We start from the raw sequence: 19,454 nt of genomic DNA on the forward strand, positions 1-19,454 counted from the left end.
CACCAGGCTCAGAGTGGTACAAAAAAAACAACAAGTTAACAGATAACAAGTTAAATCACTGGTAAAAGCAATTCCAATTCTTACAGGAGCAAAACAGCAAGTTATTATTATGTCCCAGTAATTCTACCTACTCTATTATTATGTCCCTACAGTAGGGACACTCCAGGATCCTTCTTGTAAATGTTGTCATCTTGAAGGGCCTAGAAAGTGTATCGTTTCTGTTGAAAAGACCTATGAAACATTCCCCCTAGAGACTCAGACCCTTTTAACTTTCTGGAAAGCACTTAAGAGCTGGCTTTATTTATTTATTTATTTATTTATTTGTACACCGCTTTTATTATTTTTACAGTGAACTTATTCAACACATCTTTCTCCTATTTTTGCCACAACAGCCCTGTGAGGTGGGTTGAGCTAAGAGAGAGTGAATAGCCCAAAATCTCCCAGCTTGCCTTCATGGCTAAGGCGGGACTTGAACTCATGGCTTCTTCTTTCTAGTCTAGCATCTAAACAACTAGGCCAAACTGGCTCTCCTTCCCTGCAAGCATTGGGATAACTGGAATTGGAAGTGAGTGTTGTGGTCTGCGTTGGGGAAGTTTGGTTGTGGCACTGGGTTTTTCTGTTTTCTTGTATTGTTTCTACATATTGTTTTATCCTTTGGCTGTGAGCCACCCAGAGTTTGGTCTTAAGATAGGTGGCTATAAAACGCTGTAAATAAATAAATTTGCAAACTGAAGTTGCAGGGAGATACTTAATTTCCTTCGCTCACACTGATTTTTCTGCCTGTCTTATCAGAGCTTACAAAATATTTCCTCAGCATGAAGAGAAATATAGGTATGGACAAGAAGATGCAGAATTGTAGTAAACTGTCACTAACTTCAGAACCACTCTATATTTGTCTATGCACATAGATAACAAATGGAGATTTCCCATTACAGGTAGTCCTCTAGTTACAACCACAATTGAGCCCAAAATTTATGTTGCTAAGTGAAACATTTGTTAATTGAGTTTTCCCCCATTTTACGACCTTTCTTACCACAGTTGTTTTGTTTTAACATTTTATTGAGTTATAAGATAAGATACAAAATACAAAATAAATAGAAAAGCAGTGGGGGGAAGAAAAGTAAGGAAGGGTTGGGAAAAAGAAGCGTTGAATTCCGACTCCCTCTGTTGCAGTAAAATAAAGTATTAACATCAAACCACAACTTTTAATTTTTTCATAGTAATATAAATTAGCCGTTTCTATAATCTTACCACAGTCATTAAGTGAATCATTATAGTTAAGTTAGTAACATGATTGTTAAGTGAATCTGCTTTACCCGTTGACTCTGCTTGTCAAAAGAGTGCAAAAGATGATCACATGACCCCAGCACACTGCAACCGTCATAAATATGAATCAGTTGCCAAGCGTCAGAATTCTGATCACGTGATCATGGGGATGCTGCAAGGGTCATAAGTGTGAAAACTGGTCTTAAGTCACTTTTTTCAGTGTTGTAACTTTGAGCGGTCACTAAATGAACTGTTGTACGTTAAGGACTACCTGTATATCTTCAGTTCCATCCCAAGACATTGTTTTATATTAAGTGGAATAACCTGAGGGAAGTGGATTTTTTTACTGTTATTTTTCAAACTAAGGATAGCTTCTTCTTGACCTAAATCAGGGGTCAGCAACCTGCGACTCTGGAGCCGCATGTGGCTCTTTCACCCCTCTGCTGCGGCTCCCTGTCACGCAAACTATGCCTCATAACTGCCAGTGTGCGACACCCACCGGCATGCAATTTATTGAGCTTTTCAACCCCCCGGTAGACCAACCATAGATAAATCTAAGAAAAGAAAAGTTTCAGAAGAAAACAGAATGTTTAATTCAACTACATATGCTAGTTTTGTGGCCGCTCAAGAAATAGTCAGGCACGGGAAGGGTTTTGTGGCTCCCGGTGTTTTCTTTTCTGTGGGAAACGGGTCCAAATGGCTCTTTGACTGTTTAAGGTTGCAGACCCCTGACCTAAACCATTCCTTTTGTTACAATGACATTTCTTAGGAATCAGCCTTCTTTTTAAGGCCTTTGGTTCAAGGAATGTTAAAACTCCAGGCGCCTACCCAAAAGGAAATGTTGGAGGGACAGCAAAAAAATGTGATACTTAACCTTTCATTCTTTTATAGTGATGCTGCGCAGGGTGAGCGTCTGAGGGATGCTTCCTTTTGGCATTTCTGATTAGGGAGTTTTTTCCCCCTGTCAATCTGCAAGATCTCACAAAGTATTAATAAATAACAAAAGCATTTTGCGGAAACTGAATGGTGACATGGTGCACAATTAGGAAAACAAACCAGCAGGAGAGGGGACAAACAACATTTTACTGCTTCATATATAGCAAAATAAAACATGTGCACTTAACAAGTTAATGACAACTTTAAATCAAGTTACAGGTGCTGATAGCAGATCCGTTAGATTAAGCAAGGGTCTGCCTTGCTTAATACTTGTATATTTCTTTTACAGTAGTGCCCCAATCAAAATTGGACAGTGGATGGGGTACAACAAAACAAAAACACAACATGAAAACAAGGTACAAATGAACCAATAAACCATCTGGTTAACCAGGATTTCTGTTAATGACCAAGCCAGATGGGCAGAATTGGGTTCATCAAGCCATTGCCCAATTTATCCTGGTGCTGAACATCAAAGGGCTCCCAGAGGAATAACCATCACTTTCAGGTGGACCTTGAAGCCTCTTAGCACCCAATGCAACAATTTCAAAATCAGGGTCCTTCTGGCTTGATGGCATTGTTCCCTGAAGGATTTAGCCACTGCTTTTTGTACCAGCTGTAGCTTACAGATTGCCTCCAGTGGCATTCCTATATCTAGGACACATTGCTCTAGTATAGTCCAATTAAATGATGAACAAAATATGACTCTTATTGTCAGATAGGATCATATATTGGTGCACCAGCAAAGCCAGAGAAAGCCTTTCCTTGCTGTGGCTTCTACTTGTTGCTTAAACAGGTGAGAGTCCAGGAGAATTCCAAGTCACTAATTCACTATTTTACTATTCATAGTAACTACCAAGACTAATATTAATAGATCTTTTTGATGTTTGTTGACAGCAAACTACTTCATATTGGCTTCATATTTATTCTGGGATTGTTTTGCTTCAGCAAGATTCTCATAGCTTTGGCTTCTGCTTTAACTGATCCTTCAGCCTACCAGGCTGTTCAATTTAAATGTTATCAAAGTCCTCATCTTTTTACCGGATAAATTGTCATATAGTTAACTATGTTAAGGCCAAGCAACTGGGAATCATTGAGCTGACAAGTCCCCAAAGTTTTTACTCTGGAGAAAACAAGTTGTAACATCCTATTTGGAAATCTAGCTCATCTTTTTTCCAAAACCTACTTTTCCATTGGCCATGCCTTTAACCGTGGATATAAAAACTGGACAAAGCAGATTATAGTAGTGTTAATGTACATATATTAAGAAGGTCCTAGATTGCAATATATTAAAATCTTAAAATAAAACACCTGCATAACTCGTTTTTTTTTCTTTTTGACTTCCTTGAAAAAAAAATACAGTAGTAGGAAAATATTCCCTCTCCTATTGCAAAAAAAAAATGACCTTGAGTTTAAACATTACTCAGGAAGTCTCAGCATATGCAGCAATGGCGATAGCATTTGTTCATAAATTGTCTGGATAAACAGATACCTAGACTTCCGAATGAAGAGTTTTAGAAATGATCTGCCAGTGATCTTGATATGGGCAACTATTTCAAACCTATCTTAGAGGTACATAGAAAAGCATCTGCTGAAGAATTACTATCTAGGAAGACTTGTGCATGAATAAATGGAATCTTCATCTAAAGAAAATGAAACTATTCTTTGAGACAATATTATAACTGTTTGTCTGAAAAAATTGCTGAGCAAATAGTGAATGGCTTCACACTCTCCTTTAAGAAATACCCAAATACCCAGTTGGCGGGTATGGCCAAAAATGTTTTTGTTCACTTTAAGGCTAAGTAAATTTCTAGGAAGAGATTACAACAGCTTGAATCTGTTTTGAATCTGTCAATTTAAGGTCTATGTTTTTTTAGAGCTGGGAAGAGGAATCATTTTCTGTGTCCCTTAAAACTGATGTAGTCTGATACCAGCAGTATTTATATGGATTTTCTTTTCAGTCCATTATTTTTAACTCTTGGAATGAATTGGAAGTGGAAATTTCATGCTTTGAACACCTTGTCTGAGTTTTGAATCTTCCCCTTTTTTTGTTTTTATTTCTGTCATATTTTGTCAAGTTTTGGAGAGCTTGAAAGATCATCAAACATTATTTTCATTCCTTTGATATAGGTTTATATATTGTTAGATTTACAATGTTTTCCACCTTTTGTTTATAAACTTAAGGCAGCATATATAACATTTCCATCCATTGTTCCTCACAATAATCTTATAAATTAAGAGAAGAGAAGGGAGCTGGCCCAAGTCATCCAGAAGCTTCCATGATTAAAGACAGTCTACAAACTGGGTCGTCCCAGTGCCAATCTATTAACTTCACCATTACACTGGACTTTAAGGCATAGACTGACATCACTAAGCAATTCTGCACTGAAATATTAAATTGGAAAAGAGTAATTCTAAAAGAAGGCAATAGAAGAGCATTATACAGATGTCAAAACAATCTACATGCTGTGACAGGAGTCAAGCTGAATTTCACAGAGTTGACCTTTCTAATAAAATTATTTATTATTATTTAGTTATTGTACCTTATTTTTCCCCTTCCTCTACACCTCACCTTTCCTCTCCCAAGTCCTTGATTATTTCTGCCTGGCTGGGAAATATCCTTTTCTGCCTGATACCCCAGAGAGTTGCTTCTGGCTGGGTTACACTGGGCAAGGGAGGCTGAGTCAGGTCAAATAGCTGACTGTGGTTATTGTTGAAATCCTAAATCCTTGGCAGATTTAAGGTGCATGGACTTCAACTCCCAGAATTCTCCATCCTCCTTCCTAAAGGAGGATGGAATTCTCCATCCTCCTTTAGGTGTATAGCTGGCTTTCATAAAATATGATATCTATATATGATAAATGTCAATTAAATATAATGTATAATATGCATTTATAATATTTATATATTACATTACATTATATATGTTGTGTGTGTGAATTCAGAACAAAAATTGTTCCCAATTCTTCATTTCTTTTAAACAGATTTGTATATCATAATGAGTCTGATTATTATGAGACTTTTTCTGAATCTTGTTAACCATTATCTAGCCCACTAATGATGAACCTTTTGGGCTTGGCATGTCAAAAGTTTGGAAAACGACTCTGTTGGCATGTCATACCCTTCTCCAAAACAAAAGAGAAACAGTTCTTTATCTCCCCTCCATCAAAGCCACCTCGAACAGGGCATTCAGTGACAATAATGAGGCCAGCCCTGGAGTTCAGGCACAGGCCTTGACTTCAGCCCAAGCACCACCACCCAAACAAAAAGGCCACTTCATTGCTGTTCCCAAGGAGCACAAGCTTTGGGGACAACACAATTGTCCCAATGGCCCAGTGCTCCCCAGAATCTGCTATGCAACACTTATTTTCAGATTGTGTTATCTTTCTCTTGAAGACCCCTGCAGCCTACCAAAGGCTGCTTCAGGTTGCACAAGGCTTTCATTCTTGAAGCAGCTTTAGAGAAGAATGCTCTTCCATAGCCTCTTCAGTCTCCAAAAGCCACATGAAAGCATAACCCATTGTCATGTAATTTTTGGAGGCTCCATAAGCCACACAAAAGCACCCTCTATTCTCTTGTGACCTCCACAGCCTCCAAATTCACATGAGAATGGAGTGTACTTTCAAGAATAGTTGGTGCCAGGTATTGGTAAATGCTGGGATATCACTCAAAATGTTGTGACATGTTGCTTTTGAGACATGTATCACATGAGTTTACCATCACTGCTCTAGCCAATGCTAAGGACTTTAAATGCTTTTAAGTATCTAGTCAGATCCATGCTGGTCACTATATGGACAAGTGACATCCATTTGGACCTGCCCTTGGTGATCCACAGCTCTTTTAAGGAAATTCCAATGAGATTCCTTTGGTAGGCTGCATGGGCCTTCAATAGAGAGATAACACAATCTGAAAATAAAAGGTACATGGCAGATCCTGGGGAGCACAGGGCCATGGGGACAATTGTGTCATTCCCCAAGGCTTGTGCTCCTTGGGAACGACAATGAAATGGCCTTTTTGTGTGGCAGTGATGGTGCTTGGGCTGAAGTTGAGGCCTGGGCCTGGACTTCAGGACTGGCATCAGCACTGCCACCAATGTTGTTCAGGGTGGCCTTGATGGCGGGGAAAGAACTGTTTCTCTTTTGTTTTGTGTGTGTGTGTGTGTGTGTGTGTGTGTGTGTGTGTGTGTGTGTGTGTAAGAGAAAGACAGAGACAGAGAGACATGCCAGCAGAGTCTATCCACCTTATTCATTGCCTTTCCTTCTTCTTACCAAACTTTGGCATACATGGCTGTTTTTTCTAGTCCATCATCTGCTCGTATCGCAGGTCCAAAGAACGCAAATTTCTGGAACAGTTCATCTTTACTAGTATTTATTTTATTTTAATACTTGCATAAAATCAGGTGCTTAATGACAGTTAACATAGAAATTGCCATCCTGTTAACTATTGGTGAAAGTTGGCCTTTCATTGACTGTTTTTTTCACATTTAACATCCTAGTGTTGTCAATGTCCTTTATATAGCCGTGAATTAAAAACAAAACAACCAGAGGACCGTCTGTGTCATTGTCTCCAGCTTTTCAGAAATTTGACAGTCTGTTTCTGGTCTTTGAGGAATGGCTTCTTATCTCTGTTTTCCATTTATTTCCACCAGTTGTGATCATGTGTGCCAGCAGTGACGCAATACGGAACATCATGTTGGCTGCACATCGGCAAGGAATGACTAGCGGAGATCATGCTTTCTTCAATATTGAACTTTTCAACAGTTCGTCATATGGTAATGTAATTTCTTGGATTGCAAGATTTTTCTAAACATGCTAACAATTTTAGTGATGGTGTCAGTTTTTAAGCAAGTCATTGTAACCTTTCAAACAAGCATTTGAATTATGAGATTTGGCAAAAAACAAAAAAAAACCAAAAGTAAGCAAGCAGATCCATGGTTAATACAGTGGAAGTTAATTTTGTCCATGGTTGCTTCTCATGCTGTTTTGAGCTATTCTGTAAAATGGTTTACTTTGAAAAACAGTTTTTTGTCTAAATCCTCTGTGAAGTCTTATAGCTGAACCAGTCTGGGTGTAAGGTCCTGCCTCGCCAGCCTTCTCAAGAAAGCAGAATTCTTGAAACAATTAACATTTCAAAAGGAACTTTTATTGGAAGACAGTGATAGCAAAGAGATGTAGGCAGGATCTGAAGTGTCCTGCTCAAAGTGTTAGATTAAACTGCCACAAGCAAAGCCCCTCCCAGTGTCCAGTTCAACATCCAGCCAATACCAAGGTGCGAAGATGTTTTGAGGACCTCAGGCACAGAAGGTGATGACTGTCATCTCCCAGTTGCTTTGGTTTCGCTTTCTCCGATGGTGAGATAACGTAGATGGCACAGAGCACATTCCTTTCCTCCTCCTAGGACAGTGATGGCTAATCTTTTCCGGACCGAGTGCTCAAAGCGTGCACACAGGTGGCCAAACCCCCAAAATGCAATGTGCGTGCGGCCCCTGTGCACGCGCCCCACCCCGTATATGACCGCGCAGGACCCCTGCATGTGCCCCGCCCCCCATGCATGCATGCACGCCCCATGCATTTGCCCCTCCCCCACGTGTGTACGCGCGCCCCCCCCCCGCACGCTCCCCGCACATGCACGGCAGAGACCCGAAGACCAGCTGGCTGGTGGGAGGCACTCACAATTGCGCGGCGGAGCTGAACTGGGGTGACGGATCGTGTGCCATCAGAGAGGGTGCTGCGTGCCACCTCTGGCACGTGTGCCTTAGGTTCGCCATCACGGTCCTAGGATGACCTGAGGCACATTCCTTCCCCCCTCCCTATTCCCCACAAGGTACAGCAAAGCAAAGCGAAGAATCCCTCCCAAGCTTCCACCCACCCACCAGAATGGCAGCGTCCCAGTAGAGAACTATAGGACCTGATACTGGTTTTGAATGTGCATTACTGTGATTGACTGAGGCATCATTTGGTCTTCTTAAACCAGATAAGCTTAACTCGTAGTTAACAGGCACAACTTTTCCATTTGCTTGGTAGCAATATGCAAGTGATTTGTGATTGTCTTTCAACTTTTCAATTTAGCCTGTACTCCTGGACTTTCATTGTGGTCTCCTGCAGATGCCAACTGGGCCTGATCCTACTTAGTTTCCAAGCCAAGAGAAAGGCAGGTGATGTCATCTGCTGAGACCTAAGTTAGTACTGATTGATTGGTTGGTTAATTAATTGCCACCAAATCAGTGTTGATTATTAGCAACCACGTAGATTGGGTCTCTCCAGAATGATCTGCCCCAACCTTGCCAAGATTTTCCAATGAGGGAACTCATCACTGCTGTAATCAAGTTCATCTGTCCAGCTGCTGGTTGTCCCCTTATCTTTCCACTTTTCCCAGCATTGTGGACAACTCAAGGGGAACCGGGGTGCTCTCATAGCGTGTCCAAACTTTATTACCATAGTCTAGGCTTATCATTTGTACCTCAAGGGATAGCTCTGGATTAATTCCCCCTGTTCCTCTGTGATGGTTTGTGAGAGTAACCTTCGGAGACAGGAGGAAGTGATGGTCAGATAAGAAGTCAACAGCTGAGCCCACAGGAGGAATGGGAACATGTCAAATGTCTCCGAAGGGATCCGCCCTAGTTTTATGGAATATAAAGATGAGAGGGAACAAATGTATTTTCAGATTTTCAAGATTCTGTTAATGCAACCTTGGGATAAAGATAGAGCTAATACTTCTGGGTAGGTTTCTTGTCTGGACTACCTTGCAAGGCTGACATTTCCAGATGTGTTTTAATTTATTTCCTTTCATTTCAGCCAGCATAGCTAATGGACATACTGCTCAGAAATAATGGGAAACTTAGCCAAACACATATGGAGAGCACTATGTTAGGGAAGACTGTATTTGTCTGTAATGAAGCAAACTTTGAAAGTCACACTGGCAACTCATAAAAACCTTGATCAGAAAAGCATCATTAGTTCTTTTTTCTATTTGCTGACCTCATGCTGAGAATTATAACTATTTCGCCCTCCAATATCTTGTTTGGCTTATATTTCTTAACTTGCATTACTGGAAATTAGCTGAGTGTTTGGTGAGAAAATAGTTTAAATATTTGAGTTTTTGTTTCATTTTTACTAGTTCCTTCTTTTGGTAGTAAGTTTCAGTGGAGCGATATCCATGGTGCAGTTTGAGGAGAGAGACCTGGTCATTTAACAAATAAAACTTCACTTGAAATATTCCTGTACTTGCACAGGAATTCCCCAAGGTAGCATGTTTAGGTGCAGGAAAAACTTGCCATCTAAGCAAGTGTGTGTGTGGTTTGTGGGTCTTGCAAGTTATTTAATGGACAATGTCCAAGGCTTGACTTTAGTGTTTGGCTTCATTGAAAGTTATTTCTAGGAAGTGAGGTTGTTTGCTTATGTATGTATGTATTTATTTATTTATATCATATTTATAAATTACCCTTCATTAAAATATATCACAAAAATGTGTGTGTGCGTCTATGTGTTCTTGTACATATATAAATAAATTGCATACCTATGCGACACTATTACTTTGAGTACTTTGCAAAATAAATACCTTAGCAAGAAAATAAATCATAAAATTAAAAGGCAGTGAAAATACAGTTTGGTATAAACCTACCATTTTAAAATGTCCGGGCAAATAATAACAAATTGATCAAAGCTGAAATGCTTGAAAAGACTGCTTTAGTTATGCTTCTGTAGGACAGGTGTTCTATTAACATTTTGTCACAACCAAGAGAGCTCTCTTCCTGTCAGATAATATGTACCAGTTGAACCATTTTGGTTGGTGGTTAAGGCAGCAGGCTAGAAACTAGGAACCTGGGATTTGGAGTCTTGCCTTGGATATCAAGCTAGCTGGGTGACTTGGGCCAGTCACACACTCTCAGCCCTAGGAAGGAGGCAATAACAAACCACTTCTGAAATCTTGCCAAGAAAACTGCAGATACTTGTCAGGAGTCAAAAGTAGACTTGATACCCCAATACTGGCTTAAATAAACTTTATCAAGGTAATTCTACATGCTATGTATTCTTGCAGTCCAGTCCAAAAGCTACTAGATCACTGGATATTATGGCCATATTATTCCTATGAACCAGGCTAAACAGTTGTCCTGGAGAAAAATCATGTAGTGCCATCCGAATTACCTGGCGACATTGGCTCCAGGAGTATTCCTGAGTTACGCAGCTGATATATTTCAACTTAATGGTCTCTTATCCCAGTCAAATGATTAAAAGTGCTATTTTTCTTTTGGAATAAATAAGCTTGTATTTTAAAACAATGCTTAGTTAATATAGAGAGTTCTTGATTTACAACCACAGTTGGGTCCACAGTGTATGTTGTTAAGCCAAGTAGTTGCTGAGTAAGTTGTGCCTAATTTTCTAACCTGTTTTTTTTTTGCTGCAGTTGTTAAGTGAATCATGTGGTCATTAAGTAAATCCAGCTTTCCTCCTTGACTTTGTTTATCAGAAGCTAGCTGGGAAATTCATAAATGATAATCACATGATCACAGGAGGCTGCAACGATCATAAATACATGCTGGTTGCCAAGAACCCAAATTTTGATCATGTGATCAGGGGATGCAGCAATGGTTGTAAGTGTGAGGACTGGTTGTAAGTTACTTTTTTTTAGTGGTGTTGTAACTTCAAACGGTCACTGAGTGAACATTTGTAAGTTAAGGGCTGCCAGTAAATTGCAATGCCTTGGGTGTTACATGTTATGTCAAGCCATAAACTGGTTGGGTTCACACATTTACTTTACTCCAAACACAGCAAACCATATTATGATTTAGCATGGGATAAATCCAGAAACGAGTTCTTTAAAATGCTTCTCATTAATGTATACAGACTGTATTTTTGAGTTTACAGATGTTTGTGGATATAGTCTTGCAAGCTTTGGAGTGCATGCTTTTTTTGAGTGACTGAATGGACGAAAAAAATAGGAATAGTAGCAGAATGGCAATTGCAATATGGTTAACCCTGTGTCTGCATTAGTTTGTGATTCTGTAACTAACAAATAGTATAATGAGTTCAGGTGGCACATTATTTCAGCAATAGTGCATCTAAGCATTCGTTCAACGTTTGCATACCTTCCTTCCTAAGTGGTATCTCATGGTCATTCATAATCATGCTCTTGTACAAAAAAAATAAAAATAAAAAATTCAAAGCCTAAAGACAAGAAGACAAGATGAAAGAATTCAAACCGTAATATTTTGGTAGTGAAATTATGCTTTCTGTATAACTGCATCTTTATTTCTCACATGGTTGGCAAGGTTTTCACGTCTAGATTAAAGTTATACATAATAAGCTAAGAACAAGCATATAGTTCTGCAATGCTAGGACCTGTTGGTTTGTTGTGAGCTTTGCTGCCTGCTCATATGGTCTTCTGTCTTAATAGAAAATAGCTCACATCAAAGAATTTTTGCAATAACTGCATTGGAACTGCTCATTTCTGGCAGTTGATGTAAGACACAACTCAGTACCACATGACAGGCCTTGCTGGTGAGAATTATTTTAAATATGTATTTGATGGATTATAGGGCCACCCAAGTCAAACAATGTGACTCTGGGTGGCGTAGAGAGAAAAGCAAACAATAAACCAAAGAAATAGCCACATAACTTTCAAAACCCTAGCCAAAATATAAATTGATGGCCAAACATGATAATTAAACAGCCCAAAGGGGACTCCATTCAACTGGATCCAAACACCTAAAGAAAAAGCCAGGTCTTAATAGCTTTTCTGAAAGCAAACACAGGTGGGGCTTTTGATGTATTGGAGGCAAGATCATGCCAGAGCACAGGAACAGCCACCGAAAAAGCAACATTGTAAATTCCGTGAGATGACAAAACCTAAAAGAGAGATCCCGTAGCACAGGGGTGTCAAACTTGATTGCGTCACCGACTCTTTCGTGACGTATCGGGATCAGCAGTTGGTTTCACATTATTTTACTACTGGTTGGTCCCGTGCATGCATACTCGCATTGTGTGCGTGCGTGCGTGTCCAGTTTGCACACATGCTTGCCTTCCACGCATGCACCTGGCCTTCCGTCCATGCGCTTTGCTTGCCCGCGCGCCTCCCGCGCATACGCCCAGCTGCAAAAACGTGCCTAAATAGAATGGCATAAAGCTGGGCCGGGTGGGCGGGCCCATTAGCGATTTCCACTACTGGTTCGGGCAAACCGGTCCGAATCGGCTGAATACCACCTCTGATCAAGATGCTTTTTGCCCTTGTGGAGCTGGGGTGGGCGTGACCTGCATGGGCCATATGCGGTCTGTGGGTGACCAGTTTGACATGCCTGCCATAACATATCCTTCCTAGGGAGCGGATGTTCTTGGAAGAACGAGGTCCCACAGGTAACCTGTTTCTATGCTGTGTAAGCTTTAAAGGTGACAACCGGCAACTTCAGTTGCATCCAAAAGCCTGCTGGAAGCTGATAGAGTTTGTAGAGTAGCTATGCCACATGGGTATAAATGAACTATGCCCATAACTACTTTACCACTGCTTTGTGGACCAACTATAGCTTCTGGGTGTGATCTTCAGGGACAAGGAACCCACCTCAGAGAAAGGAGGAGAACCAATGTCCTCCACTTCCAGCTCCCTCAATCAGTTCACAGAAGGATCCCATGGCTGATGTCGAAGGCCATTGAAAGATCAAGGAGAACCAGGCTGGGCAGAGGCACAGCTGTCTATAAAACATGGTGCACTATATTTTGGAGGACCATTAAACCTTTTTGAACTTTCCATTTCAAACAGTGTTGAGATTGTGACATGGCCAGTAGAAGTGGTGTGGTAAAATTTAAGCGTTGTGGATCAGAGGTGGTATTCAGTCAGTTCGCCCAAACCGGTAGTGGAAATCGTGGGTGGGCCTACCTTCCCCAGTTCTATGCCATCCTATTTAGGCACATTTTTGAGGCCGGGCGCCTGCATGGAAGACACGTGCCCCAGCAAAGCGCATGCACACTCACATTTGCAAACTGGTAGGGAAAGTAAGTGAATTCCACCCCTGTTGTGGATGCATAAGAGACCCAACTTTCTTTTTCAGCTTGAACATGATAAAGTTTAATGGTCTTCAGAAGTACAGTGCAGCTATGAGGAAATATCTTAATTTTCTCCCCAACTGTGTATTTGAAACTGGAAATAAAGGAAGGGATTATCCTTGACTTCATAATAGAACAAGTATTCCATTATCCAGATATTCTCTCTCACATTTACCCTTACTTGACCTGGGTGGGATAATAGTTTGGCAATAGGAACAAATGACTGCTTTTCATACCTGGCCTGCTGATTACAGCCTCAGTTCATTCTGTTTTGACACTTGAATCTTGGTATTTTTAGACGTGTCTGGAGTTTTATGTCCAAAGGTATTAAAAAGACAGTGTGACCTTTTCTCTTAATGTTTTTAAAGGACACTTTATCCCCATATTAAACTCAAAGCCTCTTCTCTGTTTCTTTCTTATTTTTTTTTTAAATGCATGGCCATCCACTGTCAACCTTGTATTTTATTTTGCTTAATGTAGGAAACAATACAAAAGGATTTTCCAATAGACTGAAGATAAAAAGATGGAATCATTTCCTGTTTTTTTCTCTATTTTTTCTTCTTAATCACAGCAATTTAACCTTATAACCGCCCAGGGTCGCCTTTTGGCAAGATGGGCAGCAAATAAATTAAAAAATACATATTTTTTTTTTTTTTAATTTGATTTATATGCCGCCCTTCTCCGAAGACTCAGGGCGGCTTACAATGTGCTCAGCAATAGCCTTCATCCTTTTTGTATATTTATACAAAGTCAGCTTATTGCCCCCACAAACTGGGTCCTCATTTCACCTACCTTAGAAAGGATGGAAGGCTGAGTCAACCTTGAGCCTTGGCGAGATTCGAACCCTGCAGTAATTGCAGGCAGCTGGTCTTAAGCAGCTTAATAACAGGGTGCTTTAAACCCTTGTACTACCAAGGCTCTTTTTTACAAGATAAAAAAAAAAAACCAGACTTATAGGTCACAAGTTTTGTTCTGGAATTCTGACAGTGCCAAATATTAAATCATCCCATCATTTATCACTTTTGATCATTTTTTTCTAGTCCTAAAGGATATGTATGCTCCTTTCCATTCGTATTTTCTTTTCATCCTGAATTTTCTGCAAATAATTATTTTTCTTTTTTGAAGTCTTTAAACAATTCCTTTTTGATGTAACTCTTTACTTGAAGAATCTGTATGAATTTATCTCATAGGAGTTAATTACAGTTAAGGAACAAGTAAGAGCTTTTAATTGCATTGAGGTGGATTGAAGATGCACCAGCTTAAGTTAATACAATATATTTAGATGTACATGGATTCTGCTCCCAGAGCAAGAAGGGAGAATCTCTGGCCTATAGGCTGAAGGCCATACAACAGAGTTCCCCATCTAGGTTCTTCTTGGTCCATCTTTGCTAAATCCTATCCCATTCACTAAAGCCAGAAAGGACAAAAATAACTCTTTTTCTCTGTATAACTAACAGAACTGATGAGAATTTTTTCCCCACTCACTGGTTTTCAACATCTCTCCCATTGATATGAGTAGAAAGTGTTTTGAAGACTAATTGTCAGGGAGAGGGACATTTTCAAAGAAAAGTGATCCATGGTTCAAACCTGTGGTGAAATCCAAATTTTTTTACTACCTGTTCTGTGGGTGTGGCTTGGTAGGTGTGGCTTGGTGGATGCAAAATTTCCATTCCCTCCCCACTCCTGGGGGAAGGGTATTGCAAAATCTCCATTCCCACCCTACTCTGGGCCCACCCAGAGGTGGTATTTGCCAGTTCTCCGAACTGCTCAAAATTTCTGCTACCAGTTCTCCAGAAACTGTCAGAACCTGCTGGATTTCACCCCTGATTCAAACCCCTTGAAAGATCACCTCTTCCTACTTGGTTACTGCAACTGGACATTAAAGTAGCCTCCAGGTGAAATGTTCCCACCTTTACAGCCTGCAGAGATTCACTTGGAGCAAATTCAAGCTTTAATCTGAAATGAGCCTCCTAGTATTTCCCAATATACATTGTGTTATCAGGTACTTCTTGCTAAGCGAAGCAACACATGGGAAAACACAGTCAAAGGAGAAAGGAGGAAAACAAGCTCTTTCTAGTCCCTGGTTTGGAATTGTAAATATTTTTATTTCTCCCTTAGGGAATGGTTCTTGGAGGAGAGGAGACAAATATGATCTTGAAGCAAAGCAAGCTTACTCATCCCTCCAGACAGTCACACTTCTGAGGACATTGAAACCCGAGTTTGAAAAGTTTTCTATGGAAGTGAAAAGTTCTGTTCAGAAACAAGGAATCCATCATGACGATTATGTAAGTACCTGATCAAGAGCATCAAATTTTTAGCATCTCTAAAATACTATTTAAATTAAATTAGGGGTGACAGTGTGGTATTTACTAAACTGAATCAAAATATCTTGAGTGTTCCCAGAATCTTCTTTTAGTATATCCTTGTGGTAGAAAATTGCTATTTGCTTGTTCACAGTCATTTTCAATATAGTCGCTGTTATCAGTGAGATGGGGTGGCATAGAAATTTAATGAATAAATAAACTTTCTTTTCATTTATTTTCTAGAAATGGGACTTCTAAGGTATGAAGTCATGAAGGGGTAGAGCCCATAACCCATGGTGCTTTTCTAGTTCCATTTGGTTCTTTGCTTTTTTTAAACCAAATTTACTTGGGACACATGTCTCCAGATACATCTTCAAACTTCTCAGTAGTCACTGAAGAATCTGTGCCAGAACATAAATCATAGGGAAGAAACTTACCTCAAATGTGCTAGGTTCAAAGGTGATGTTTGGGGTGGTTTGCAATGAGTTGACAGAGATTTATGATTTCTGGTGCTTTTGCAAGAGAAACAACAAAATGTTTCCTCTTCATTTACATTATCATTGTAAAGTTTGTTTTTTTTTAAAAAAAAAAACTTAGAGTATCCATGAATGGATTTTTATGCAAATGAAACATGAGTTCCAATTAGTTTTGATCTTCTGTACATAGATTTAAATCAAAAACTTAAGAGTGTGCCTTTAAGATAAGGTATTCATTGATGGATCTCAGCAATATAGTAAAACAACAATAAAGTAGATTCTATAACTATCTAGTAGTAGGGGAGAACTGTTCTACTCTCCAGGAAGACACTAGTGACTTTATGCATCATGCTAAGTTACAGTGTGATTTGCTTGTTTGTGTTTTAATGTGTTCCCTGAACTGAGATAGTTGTGATGTATTCCTGTTAACCATGTTAACCATGTCTCAAAGATGCTTTTTCAAAAGGCAACTGGACTTCCTTTGTTTTTCCTTGAAGATGTTTTGCTTCTCATTCAAAAAGCTTTATCACTTCTGGATGAAGCTTTTTGAATGAGAAGTGAAATGTCTTCAAGAAAAAAAACAAAGAAAATCTAGTTGCCTTTTGAAAAAGCACCTTTGAGACAACCAGGACCTGGATGACTGAGAATCTCCATAGATATGTTAGCCATGCCTTAACTTAATACAATATGTGAGCCAGGTCAGTAGGAATTGGCTATTAGGAACTTGAAGCAAAAGATTGGGAAGCCAAGTGCATAGACTTAGAATCACTTACTTAAGAGTGCCATGCAGAATATGTGGTGGAGCCATGGAAGGAAAATAGAGCTTTTAAGAAAACGATGAGTTACTCTTAAGTTGTAGGCTTAAGTGGAAAAGAGATTCTTACAGAAGAGAAATTGTCATTTCAGATGAACAGAAATAAGACTTTAGTAAATCATTATTGCAGTGTAACGTAAAATTATTTTAGTAGATAGCATATAAAAATGTTTCTCATGGCAGATTAGTAGACAATGTATGATGTAAAAAAGGGAAATCTACTTGAAGTCAAACTGAATTCCAGGTGATGTGATGGACGCATCCATATAGTTTTCTTAGCAACAATATGGAAGTCACCGTATTTACCATTTCCTTCTTTGAGGATATTTCTTTCAACTACTCAGCCTAGTTTACAACCTTAGAATTACCTGGAAGTTCTTATGAAAGTGCTAACTTTACTTGATATAGTAGGGTTATGAGCCCAAAATCAACTAGATGTTTCCACTATTGAATAGCTTCTATAGGTTCTCTGCATTATTGGAGCTCCTCTTGTGTTCATGAAAATAGAGCAGGGTGTCAAACTCTATTTCACTGAGGGCTGCATCAGGGTTGTGTTTGACTTCATGGGGCCAGGGTGGGCGTGGACAACTCGATGTCACTAGGGCACCTGTGGTGGCCCGGGTGGCCACCCTAAGCTCCGTTTTTGGCTGGGACAGCCGCTTGAAGTGCTCTGCAAGCAAAAATGGGCGTGGCCCCCTGAGCTCTGTTTTCACTGGTAGAGGGCTGCACAAGGCTGTCACAGCCGAAAATGGAGCCCAGGGGGAGCCTCATGAGCTTTGTTTTCACTGGCAGAGGCACCGCGGGCCGGTCCTTTGCTGTTTCCAAGGCGGCCCCGCAGGCCAGATCTAAGCACCCCGCGGGCCTCGAGTTTGACACCCTTGAAATAGAGCATTATATATTGGGTAACTTACTGTTTGATTTGCTTTGTGAAGTTACATCACTTCATACCCTTCATACATTGGACCAGGTCCCATAATCTTAGTTCCTATGGTTTAAATTTAACCAGATACAAGAATAAGGGTGGTAGGTTCATATTTATGGATTTAAATGTATTTTTATTATTACCCGGTAATGGAGTACAATAAAATGTAATAAATGGCATCCATGGATATTAAATATATTTTTAGATAATCATTTAGTAAATAATCGACTCAGTCACAGTGGCAGAGGGTGCATCATTTGAAGATCTGAAGGATCAGATTGTCCTGAACAAACTCTGTTAATGGGGTTGTTAAGAGGTGACGCTTGACGCTAACTTGATGTCACATAATCGGTAAACAGTTTAAAGAATACTTCAATAAATAACAGATTTCAAATATTTATATAAATCTAATCTGTTCTCCATTTTTGCTACTAGGAGACGATTGTGTGTTGTAATTAACATTGCTGTACCCTGGCTTTGTATTTGATTCCCCCAAATATGCTGTATGAGAAAGAAGGTGGCTGAGATTTTAAAACAATATCCATATCAGAGTTTTTGCCTATTCAAAAGACATTTGAGATGTAATCCCCGTTATTTCACATTCCCCATGAATATAATATCTTTTGAGCTTCTTCAGGTGTAAAGTTTGATGGCAGCTATGGAATGGCCTCCTTGAAACTCTTTCATTTGCAGATAGTAGAAGAAATTGCTTGGAAGTAAAAACCACTTTATGTAGACTACACAAAAGATTACTCTGACACAGTATATCTGTGCATTTCTGATGCTCCTCAAATGCAAATCACTTTCACTTGTAACCTTTCAAATCCGCCCCCTCCCTTTCTTTTGCAATAAAACAATCTGGGTTTTATTGCATCCAAAGAGAATCTAAAAGCTACCCCAGGAACTGTGACTCTTTCTCTTGACTCTTTCTTAGCAAAAAAGAAAAAGAGTTTTGTTTTTCCTGCTTCTCAGCCAGAGACATTAGTGTTTGTATAGAGACAGAACTGGCCACTTAGGACGTGCTTCTTAAAAATGGGGCTTCAATTAGATCTTGTTTTTCTAGCTGCTGTTAGGATCTGGTATAAATACCCAAACTGGTAGAAAAAAGAAACTTGAAATGAATCTACCTATAATTTTTACAGAAAGAGAAAGATGGCACTTTGGAGTCCCACATCTAATAATACAGATTAAAGCAGTGAATATTATCCTGCAACATTATCCCGGGACATGTATATTTGCCTTCATTCATAAAGCAGTGAAAGCCATCTAGTGTACAATGCTGTAGATTAGGGGTGTCAAACTTGTGTCGTCATGGCGGCGTCACGTGACATGTTGGGACTTTTTTCCCCTTCGCTAAACCAGGCAGGGGCATGGCCAGTGCGTGACTCAGGGGTGAAATCCAGCAGGTTCTGACAGGTTCTGGAGAACCGGTAGTGGAAATTTTCAGCAGTTCAGAGAACCAGCAAATACCACCTCTGGCTGGCCACCCCAGTGGGGTGGGAATGGAGATTTTGCAATATCCTTCCCCCAGGAGTGGGGAGGGAATGGGGATTTTGCAGTATCCTTCCCCTGGAGTGGGGTGGAAATTGAGATTTTGCAGTATCCTTCCCCTGCCACATCTACCAAGCCACACCCACAGAACTGGTAGTAAAAAAAAATTGGATTTCATGACGCATCTGGCCTGCAGGCCGCAAGTTTGACAGCCTG

General features: G+C 39.9%; 1 protein-coding gene across 1 annotated transcript in view; it reads left to right on the forward strand.

The window, feature by feature from the left end:
• NPR3 (natriuretic peptide receptor 3) overlaps positions 1 to 19,454 on the forward strand; it is a 72,909-nt gene that overhangs the window by 10,919 nt on the left and 42,536 nt on the right. Inside the window, exons 2-3 of the mRNA XM_070938911.1 lie at positions 6,848 to 6,970; positions 15,351 to 15,517. Coding sequence (XP_070795012.1) covers positions 6,848 to 6,970; positions 15,351 to 15,517 — 290 coding nt within the window. The remainder of the gene's footprint in view (positions 1 to 6,847; positions 6,971 to 15,350; positions 15,518 to 19,454) is intronic.

Source organism: Pituophis catenifer, unplaced genomic scaffold, assembly GCF_029215685.1.
Source record: "Pituophis catenifer annectens isolate HBS135680 unplaced genomic scaffold, rPitCat1.0.hap2 SCAF_2, whole genome shotgun sequence".
NCBI classification, from domain to species: domain Eukaryota; kingdom Metazoa; phylum Chordata; class Lepidosauria; order Squamata; family Colubridae; genus Pituophis; species Pituophis catenifer.